Source organism: Rhinolophus sinicus, chromosome X (genome assembly GCF_036562045.2).
Source record: "Rhinolophus sinicus isolate RSC01 chromosome X, ASM3656204v1, whole genome shotgun sequence".
NCBI classification, from domain to species: domain Eukaryota; kingdom Metazoa; phylum Chordata; class Mammalia; order Chiroptera; family Rhinolophidae; genus Rhinolophus; species Rhinolophus sinicus.
In genome coordinates this window covers 85,805,764-85,816,878 of record NC_133768.1, presented here as the reverse complement: position 1 = coordinate 85,816,878, position 11,115 = coordinate 85,805,764, and the positions used below count along the sequence as shown (strand labels likewise).

General features: G+C 36.3%; 1 protein-coding gene across 6 annotated transcripts in view; it reads right to left on the bottom strand.

Annotated features, from left to right (window-relative positions):
- Nucleotides 1-2,732: 2,732 nt before the first annotated feature.
- The window catches only part of XIAP (X-linked inhibitor of apoptosis), a 63,877-nt gene continuing 55,494 nt past the window's right edge, over nt 2,733-11,115 (bottom strand). For all 6 annotated transcript variants that reach the window (XR_012493492.1, XM_074324103.1, XM_074324105.1 and 3 more), the window contains one exon: nt 2,733-7,651. Coding sequence is in view for 5 of the 6 variants with exons in the window: in XM_074324103.1 (XP_074180204.1) it covers nt 7,458-7,651 (194 nt within the window). In the remaining variant the exon portion in view is untranslated. The remainder of the gene's footprint in view (nt 7,652-11,115) is intronic.

Genomic DNA, 11,115 nt, shown 5'->3' with positions numbered 1-11,115 from the left:
ACAGAACTATGCAAAAGATTTCTTAATGCTGTTATTTATTACGGTGTCTATAGGGTCTTGGAAATCTCAAATTAAACAGAACAAGATTGGAAAGAAAGCTCTAAGCAGACCAACTCTATACAAAGCCAGATGGTTAGTTATGAAAGTATTTGTTATAAGCAAATTAGTGGTTTGCAGGGGGGAAAAAAGCTAAGTCAACTGAATGACTTTAATCTAGCCTTACCTACCTTAAGAGTTTTATTTTGGTTACAGTTAGAGACGAATACTGACTGACCTATGAATGTGAATTTAAGGAACTCTAAACCTTTTAGAGATCTAAGACTACATGATTTCTCTTTGGTTCTTTTGTGCCACAGTTACTTAAAAAATTTCAGACCTAAACAAGTATTCAGAACTGCTAGTTATTATGAATTAGGTTGACCCTTCCTAACTCTTAAATTCTATCATTGTAGATTAACTGCTCACATTTCACTGAAGCTTTGCCTCTTTCTTGTAGTGCATGTCTGTTCAGTACAATTTCAACTGATTGCTGTCTCATAGCACTTACGAGTGAGTCTTCAAATACTTAACTTTCATTGCTTGACTGGAGTATAGTTTAATGACAATGAGCAAATGTGGGGCTATTCTGTATTTAGCAGTGAAAGGGCTGAAGATTGATTTTCATTACAAAATTAAGAGTACTGTATGCAAGAAAGTTTTGTTGAAAAGTAGAAGACACCTTCAGGATGTTGCATTTTATGCCTTTGCATTTGGTAGGAGAAAATACAGGACTGGATCAGCAATGAGTTACAAGGAAAAGAAAGGTGATGACAGTTATTTGCAGAGCTACATCAATTTTATTTACAGGATTTAGCCATTTAGTTTTCTAGATTCAGATTCCACACCATATATTCCAGTGGTTTTCAAACTTTAGCCTGCATCAAAACCACTGAGAGGGCTTGTAAAACAGATTGCTGGGTCACACACGCCTGTTTCTGATTCAGTAGGTCTGAGATGGGGCCCAACGATTTGCATGTCTAACAAATTCCCAAGTGATGCAGATGCTAGTGGTCCCTAAACCACACTTTGAGAACCATTACCGTGTTTCCCCGAAAATAAGACGTAAGCCCTAGCATGATTTTTCAAGATGACATCCCCTGAACATAAGCCCTAATGTGTCTTTTGGAGCAAAAATTAATATAAGACTCGGTCTTATTTTCGGGGAAACACGGTAGGTATCCATATACCATGTAGTTAGCCTACTAATGTTTAATAAGTACATTTATTCTAGTCTATAAGCAAACTACAAATGGAATAGTGAGAACAGTTAAAAAGTATTTTCTTTCTATAATATTAATTTTGAGGGGGTTTATTTACCTTAATCTTCAAATAGGGGAAAAGAGGGAATAAAGTTGATTTTAACTCTTTAGATGTGCATTAAAATTCAGCAATAACAGTGGTGAGTTAAAAATTCACACATTTATGTAAAAAATGTTCTAATCTGGTATAGGTACATAAGGAGAAATGACATGTCTAGGATTTCCTCTAGAATATGCCAGCAAAAAAAAGGGAGGGGGAGTCCTAGATGAAACAAGATTGACAACGTATTGATTTTTGTTGAAGCAGAATGATGAGTACTATGGGGTTTATTATACTTTCTACTTTTGTGTAAGTTTGAAAATTTCTGTAAGAGAAAGCTTTGAAAATTCACATCTTTATCAATATTCACTGAAAGTGTAGTTGACATGTAAGAAGAAAAGTGCACTGCATTTAAAACAAGTGTCTTATGGTGTATCTCAGAACAGTGATAACATAGTCAAGGACTTGATAGTCACTATAATAGACCAGGCCTGAAATAAAACTCTTAATTTAGGAATCTCCATTGTGGGCAGGAAACGGTGGGAAAAGAGCCACTTGAAATACTACTTCTACACTCTCTCTGCCTTTAAGGATCCCTTATTTTCACCCTCTTTATCCCATCAGATTGTTTGCAGCTTCTGAAACTCTCTCGGCTGCTGCTCACAAAAATCCTTCTCTGCTGCCTGACTCAAAGGGGCAGTGGCTTAGGTCCTTTGCTTGTTCAAGCTTTATTATGATGCCTATACAATCTCTTGGGACAACCAGGCCAATCTTTGTGGGGAGGGTAGTGTTACTATGGTTCACATTTTTACACATTTTAAAAATCGACTTTTCATGCACTTACAGAATTCTATAAATTAATGTGAAAATTGATTTTTTTTGATGACTTAATATGTACCTTAATGCCTGGCACAATGGCACAAGATATTTTTAAATTACATTTTAGTATTTTTTTCCAAGTTGTTTGTCCTTTTTCTCAATCTTTGTTGTGGGCTAGAGCGCAGCTCAGCTCCAGGTCCAGTTGCCGTTGTTAGTTACAGGGGGCACAGCCCACCACCCCTTCCAGGAGTTGAACCGACAACCTTGTGGCTGAGAGCCTGCACTGCAACCAACTGAGCCATCAGGGAGCTCAGTGGCAGCTCAGCTCAAGGTGCCATATTCAATCTTAGTTGCAGGGGGTGGAGTCCACCATCCCTTGCAGGAGTTGAGGAGTCCAACGCGCAACCTTGTGGTTGAGAGCCCACTGGCCCATGTGGGAATTGAACCGGCAGCCTTCGGAATTAGGAACACGGAGCTCCAACTGCCTGAGCCACCAGGCCGGCCCCATTTTAGTATTTTTAAGAGGGTTATTTTTTTTCCTTGAGGAAGTACAACATATACAAAATAATTAGGTATCATTTTAAAGAATAGGACTTTATTGAATAGGTTTTATTCACAGAAAAATAAGCTTCAATCTATGACTTCCAGATTATGCAGTGGAAAGTAATTTTTTTCAGTTTTTCATATTGATGGGAAGTTTTCTACTAAATGGAAAAAGTCATAAAATAATATTCACAAATATACTCTATCTCAAAACATTTCTCATGATTATTCACAACACTAATACAATGACATAACAATCAGTCATTCTGTCAGGTTAGATAAAATATAACAATAATAAAAAAAATGCAAAATCTTCTAGCAAAAATTACATTAAAGCCTTTGTTATATCAAATCAAAAATGCAAATTTATAACTACCGTGTTTCCCTGAAAATAAGACCTAGCCGGACAATCAGCTCTAATGCATCTTTTGGAGCAAAAATTAATATAAGACCCTGTCTTATTTTATTATAAGACACATTAGAACTGGTTGTCCGGCTAGGTCTTATTTTCAGGGAAACAGGGTAAGTATAGACAAAATGACCAAATATATAGTAATTTTAAACATTACATTAGTGATACATAATAAGAATGCAGTAAATGCCAAAAAATCTAAACACATATCTGCAAACTTTAGACTTTAAAATAGAATCTTATCACCCAAACATTAATGTAGTATTGTATAATTTGAAGATATATGTATTTAAGATTGTCCTATTGTGTTAGTTATAAAGTGTCACTTAATATGTAGTGAAAGTTATGGTATAGAAGAACAGACTAGTTGAAAAAATAAACATTTGACAACTCCCAGGAGAAGCAGCTTGAAGTTTTTCACCTTCAAATTATATCCCAGTCTGGCTTCTACTAATTAGCTATATAGCTTTAAACAAATCACTTTACCTTGAGCCTCAGCTGCCTCATCTGTAAAATGAGGGGGATGAATTAGAAACTCTCTAAGGTCACTTCTAGCTTTGACACCCTATAATTCTGTCATGCTGCAAATGAAATTCACATTGTGCCAAGTATACAAATCAAACTGAAACTAATTATGATGGTGGGAATAAGCCATTTGCTTCTATTAGGAAAGCTCAACTAAATTTGAGAATACTTTTTCAAGTTTTTAAAACAGAAATTTAAATATTTGTAAGGATTTGACCTATTATTGTAATTTACATCTTAACTATGAGAAACACCAATAAAGATGAGTAAGAGTCACTGAAAGAGTTATTGTCTAAGTTTTAGCCCAAATTTCCAGAGTCAAGGCAAACCTAGAGGATAATAAAGTGTTAGGAAGGGAATTAACATTTATAGCAGGTATTTCACATACCTGGTTCTCCTTGAACTCTCATAACTATAAGATAGGTACTATTTTCATTTCACAGATGAAAAAAAGGCTACTTCTTTTTTGTAAAGCAGATTTCACTAAAAAAAACTACATCTGTCAAATATTCCCTCCTGTTTTCTTATTTCTCTAATGGAAACGATAAACAAGCAATCCAATTTCTCCCACCCCTCCAACCCCTCTCCCCATATTCACCACCTGGGTAAATCCAGAAATAAAACAGTGATTTGGACCTAAAGGGTACAATACACACAACTAATGTGGTGGTGGTAGTCTCCCATTCTGAGAGTTCAAAATACCAATTTTATCCACTAAAATGAAAACAAGAAAAAAACTACCAAAATTTAAATATTATAACAATGAAACAACAAAAGGTCATAATACACAGGGCCAGATCACATTATATAAACTCACTACACCCATCCTACCCCATCTTAGTCTCTAACTAAAGGGGAAAAAAAGCAAAAACATATCTAGCAAGAAAGGCAATACAAAGCCATTAATTAATAAACTGGAATTTATAAACACTAAACCCATTTCTCAAAAATTAAGACAAGGCTTTTGATCAGCACGCAAAATTATTACAAATAAATATAACTATTACAAAACAAATTGACTTCACATGACTAAAACATAGTAAAATAGGTGGTGACTTTGAAATCTCAGAGTGAACTTTATACAGAAAGGAATGTCTACATGTAGATAGTGAGAACTATTCTGGGAAGGGGGAGGCAGAGATTTAGATCTGGTTATATTTTTGACTGTGCAAGTGATCATTTTTGCACGATTAGATGGGAAGGATCCAGTACTTTTTATAGTGTGAATACAAACAAACATTGGTAAGTCTTTAAAAATTTGATTAGAAGTTGGAGTGCTGAGTGATTTAAGAACTTGAAGGCAACAGCATTTTTAAACTATTCTTAAAATAAACTTGTTAGTCACATCAGCTTCATGCATTAAATCTAACAACTCATGAGGAGAAAAAAGGTCTCAGTTAATACTTTATTTTTTTAAGTGTGTTTTCCCAAGAACCATCAGCTCCAAGTGGCCCATGTGGGGATTGAACCGGCAACCTTGTTAAGAGCACCGGGCTCTAACCAACTGAGCTAACCCGCCGCTAACTGGTCTTGGTAAATTCTTAACAAACAAGTTTTAAAAGAAGAGTTTTAATGAACTGAGGCTCCCAGAACAGGGAAAGACTTACGTTAGAACAATTCAGTCTTTGGGCAACAACGAGACTAAAAATAACTACTTGACTTGGAGCTGACAGGTCCTGGAAGACACACTTTAAACACTTTAACACTTTTCTCCCCTTGTAATTTAAATTTAAAGCTTAGACTATACATGTAAAATTTAACTTAATGAATGTATAACTAATAGTAAAACAAAACAGGGCACTCATTATTTAATTTTTAAAATTCTCATTTAAATTTGGATTGAATATATGGTGATGGAAGGAGAACTGACTCTGGGTGATGAACACACAATGGGATTTATAGATGATGTAATACAGAATTGTACACCTGAAATCTATGTAATTTTACTAACAATTGTCACCTCAATAAATTTAATAAAAAAAAAAAAGAAAGTGAAAACAATAATTAAAAAAAAAGAAATAAATTTGCAATGCTTTAAATGAGTATCATTTGAATATTAATCAACAGAGGTTAGGAGAACATGACAATACGTTCTCTTAGAAAATACAACGATAATTAGAATTTTTAAGTTTCACTCTCAAACTTTTCTCTGCAGTAAAATGCCTCACTCACCTCTACAACAGGTCATTGTGAGAATCTTGTAATGTAAAGCTTGGGTGTTTTATGAAGCATTTTTAAACTTCCATTGTTTTATCTGCATTAATTCTTATTCAAGTTTTATTTTTTTCTTTACTATTTAAACAACTAATCTTTCCTTGTCAGTATTTTATAATTTCCAAGATGTCTCTAAGGATCTTGAGAGGACATTTATTTCAGAGGTATCTACTACTACTACTAGTCAAGAAAACAAAAGAAGTTAGAGGAAAGACTTGACATTTTGTCCTATATACATCTTAATCATCCTACAGGTAAAAACTCACATGAAACTTTACAATACATGATGATATGAGAATCTCAACATGGAAAGCTTTCACTATAACTACGAGCAGTGTACAAATATGCTTCTACTTTTACCTACATAAGCTGACAGATGTTTAAAATACTGGGTTAACAAAGATCTTTTAGTAAAGTGACTTAGGCAGGCTTAAACTAGCAAGGATTAAGGATGAATCCTTACTAATTAATTGGAAAATCTGTGTCATATTTTATATTTCATTTTACAAAATCAGGAATATTTATTTTGAAACAAGAGAAGAAGACATGGTCTACCTGTCAGAAAACTACCACTCAGAAATACTTTTCATCTACAAAGCAGGACAAGCATAAAGACATTTACATTTTACATTGGCACCAAAAAAGGTTAACTGCCCTGCCTTCTTGGATTAGAAAAACTAAAGCTGAGCAATAAGTAGTTTTGCAGGCATCTGAACATGCCTAAGCCTTTAAATTAGTAAAATACTTTCTAAAAATTATGATTACAAAAGTAACACATACTTACAAAAAATTCAACAGAACAAAATGAAAAAAGAAGAATGTGAAAGCCGCCCTGGGGTCCACCCCCCACCCCCCTCAAGAGAAACCACATTTAACAGTTTGGTGCGTATCTTTCCAAATCTTTTGTTCTATACATGTACAAAACACACACCTTCATTTGGCTCATTCGATACATAGTGTTTTACCACTTGTATTTTATACTTAATATATCTTTGACATCTTTCCATGTCAGTACATGTAGGCTAGATGAGATCTATCATTAAATACCCTTTTAACAACAGGAAAGTCATTTAAAAAAATTATCCACCCAAGTATGTGTGTATAATTTTAAAAGCAAATGGACAGAATCTGAAAATACAAATATCTAAAAATAATCTCTATCTTGCCACCAGTGTGGAACTGTTCATTCCTTTTCAACACAAGTTATGTGATTGAGGAGATTAATCTCCACGTTTATACAGAATGCCCCTTTTGTTAAGCCTATCTGAAAAGAATGAAAAATTCAGTTGATTAATTCACTTACAGTTAAAAGCTAAGTCAGTGTACTACAAATACACAATGTGATCAATTACAGTATGACACTTCTTAGTCTAGGGTTTCAATTAAATAACAGTTAAAAAAAAAAAAGGATAGATAATACAGCTAATATCCTGAGAAATCCAGAAATTCAAATTTTAGATTGCCAACTATAACACTGCAGTTTACTTTTTTTTTTTCTATTTGGTAGCAGACGCTAATGGAATTCAATGCTGATTCCTTAAAGTTGGTTCACATCACACATTCAATCAGGTTTATAAGAACATAACACGCCTACTGTAGAGTTAGATTAAGACATGAAAATTTTTTGCTTGAAAGTAATGACTGTGTAGCACATGGGACATTTATCAACTGCTTCAGCACATTGTTTACAAGTGACCAGATGTCCACAAGGAATAAACACGATAGCAATATTTCTATCCATGCAGATTTTGCAAAGCTTCTCCTCTTGCAGGAGCCTTAGCTGCTCTTCAGTACTAATCTCTGCACAAAAAGAAAAGAAATGAGTTAATTGTAGCTTCTCAGTTGTTTAAATTCACCGAAAACAGTCTGACCCCTACCATGTTCCAGGTACTATCAAACGTTGGGAGATAGGATGACTCACACATGGCATCTGCTCTTAAGTAGCTCGAATGCTAGGAGAGAAGGATGTGGACTGAGGCAATGAAGGTAAGCACAAAGTACAAAGTGATAAGTGCTGTAATAAAGTTACATACAAAATGCTCTGGGACACAATGAGAGAACAAGTTCTTCTGTTCAGACTAGTTGGGGAAGGCTTCAATGTGTTGGCAACTGTTGGGTGGGGCGGGGGTGAGGTGGAGGAGTGACATTTAAACATGGCTAGCAATTTGCCAGGCAGAGAAGCAAGGGTCAAGTAAAATAAGTAGCCTGGCTTATTTTGGTAATGGAGGGTGGGATTTGAGAGATTTCTGAAGTGGGACAAGTAGGATTTGGTGACTGACTGGATGTGAGGGATGAGGAAGAAAGAGGAAATATAGCTGATTTCAAGATTTCTAGTGTGGCTGACAAGGAGATGGTGATGCCAATAGGAAACACAGGTTCGGGATTTTCAAGGTAGTTTTGAGGTATCTGCAGGGCATCCATATAAAAATGACCAGTAGGCAATCGGAGAGTCAAGTCTTGAGGTCAGAAGTCAGGGATAGAGAGAGATTTGGGTATCATCTGCATGCACTGAAGTATTTGCTTAATTGAGCCTTTCTCAAACTAGGTTTTATGAAGTGTTAACAAATATGACACAAAAATGTGTTTTGTAGTCTTATATAACTATAAAGACAACATCAATAGCAGCAGTTAACAGAAATATAGTGCATATTACCATGTGCTAGGCACTATTCCAAATGCATTACATATTTTAACGATCTTTGTAATTATTGTATACCAGTGGTTTCCAAATCTGGTCTCACATGAGAATCACGTGGGAGCATTTTTTTTAAATTGTTTTTTATTGGGGTACAATGTTTTTCCAGGACGCATCAGCTCCAAAACAAGTTGTTGTTTTCCATGTAGTTGTGGAGAGCACAGCTCAGTGGCCCATGTGGGAATTGAACCGGAGACCTTGGTGTAATGAGCACTGCACTCTAACCAAATGAGTCAACCAGCTGCCCCACTGGGGGCATTTTTAACAATAGATTCCTAGGCCTCATTCACTGAATCTAAAATTTTGGGGGTTGGGCACACTGGCATCTGGGAACCACTGTTATCAAGTTAAGGGCAGTTTAATATACTGCATGTCCCCTTTTAGAAATTCACAATGCATTTCCATATTTAACTATGGAGCTCCTTTTTCATGGCATCTTTTAACATTCTGGGGAACACTATTCTGAAAACAAGTTTGGAAAATAGTGGTTTAAGTTCATTCAACAAATACTGAACACTTAACTAGGTTCTAGGCACTAGAGATACAACAACTAACAAATATGGACCCCAGGCCCCAAAACATTCAGACAAGTAAGGAACACAGACAGGCAATTACAGTAGAGTATGATGGTGATGGTAGTTACAATGTGTTGTTATGAAGAACACAGGAAAGGTGTTGGTGTGTGCATGTGGGTGCATGTATGAACACATAAACAGAAGCCCTTCTACAGGAGAGTATACCTAAACTGGGTCGTACAGAATGAGTAGGAGTAAACTAGGAGAGGAAGAAGGCCTTGGGGGAGAGGCAGTGGAAGAAGAGTGTTCTAGGCAAAGGAAATGGCATAAGCAGGCTCCAAGGGGAGAGACAGAACCTGTGAGTCCACAGGCAAGGCTTGGGAACAAAATGCGAAGGGGAAACAACATGAGATGAAGCTATAGAGGTTAGCAGGAACCTGATCATGAAATATTTGGCAACCCATATAAAGGAGTTTAGACTTGATCCTCAGGGCCCTGGGAGCTGGTGAAGGGTTTTAACCTGGAGAGAGATATGCTCAGATTTGTGTTTCAGAAAGGTTTCCCTGGCTAGGGGTAGAGGAAACAATTATTTAATCTTTTTTCTTAAAAGGCAACCAACCTCCTGGGCATAATCAAAACTATAGGCTCAACTATGGGACTTATCAGAAACAAGATAAAGCACCTGCCCTCAAGAAGCTTGTCTTATGGGCAGAACAGAGAAGAAAACAGTTCCAAAATAATACTGCAAGTGCTCTAACAGTATGGAGCATAAAGAAGAGGGAGCACTGAACTCTGCTGAGCCTTGAAGGATGAGTTCATTAGATGGATTTAGGGAACTGGGGGTATACTGGGGAATGAGACCAGGTATACAGACATCGAAAAAGCATTCGGGGCAGAGGAGACAACCTAAGTAAAGGGATAGCATTTTATAACACTATTTTATGTTACATAAAAGCATATGTCCAAAAAAGTCAGAATGAAGTGTATATTCATGTTGTTGTCATAACCAGTGGTAACCAGCATGAGTTCGCCTATTAGAGTAGACTCAGTTAAGAGAAAGCACCAGGATGATGGGCTTTCTGCTGCCACCCAGAAGCAGGACTCGGAGATCATGCAACAGAAGCAGAAAAAGGCAAATGAGGAGGAACCCAAGTAGCTTTGTGGCTTCATGTCCAATTCTCTTGCCCTTCACCTCTGTACCTGGGGCCAGTCCCACTATGCTTGTGTTTCCTCCTGTAGTGCTCACAGGTCCCAGCACCAAAGGTATTCCCTTTGCCATGAGTCTGCAGCAGGTCCCTTATGTGCTTCCTTCCCATCAGGTAGTCTCTTCCACTGGACCACTCCTGAGGGATGAGGGGATTACCCCTTCCTAGTGTTTTTTATTCCTGTGGGGCTCACCCCAAATTATTAAAAGTAGTTTTATAATTAAAAAAAAGGAAAATAATGAAGTAATTTATACATTATTTTTGGATGTGATGCTGCAATGAGTGAAAAAGAACACTGGATCAGATACCCAGAGTAGTCAAATATAGAGATAAAAAGCAGCATGCAGGTGCCAGGAGTTGGCAGGAAAAGGAATGGGGAGTTGTTGTACAGTGGTTCAGTTTTGTAGATGAAGAGAGTTCTGGAGATTAGTTGTGCAAAAATGTGAATGTACTTAACACTACTGAACTGTACACTTAAAAATGGTTAATTTTAAATTATGCACATTTTACCATATATTGGTGTGGTTTTTTTTTTAAATAAAAAAAGGAACATTGGACTAGATGTCAGGAAACCTGAATTTTACTCCCAACTATCTGAGTGATCTTGGGCAACAGTGCATCTGTACTTCAGTTTTCTCACTGAAGTAATGAAAGTTACATGATCTTTAAGGTTCCTCTTGGTTCTGATTGCTTGAGGTTCCATTTTACAGACCACAATGGAATGAAATGTCACGCCTACCAAACAGATATCAACTCTACATTTTCTACCTTATTTCAGCATTGCATACACCCTTACTTGATATAGTGATGCTCTAGGGAGATTTATTTTCCAGACTAATAGTTTATCTC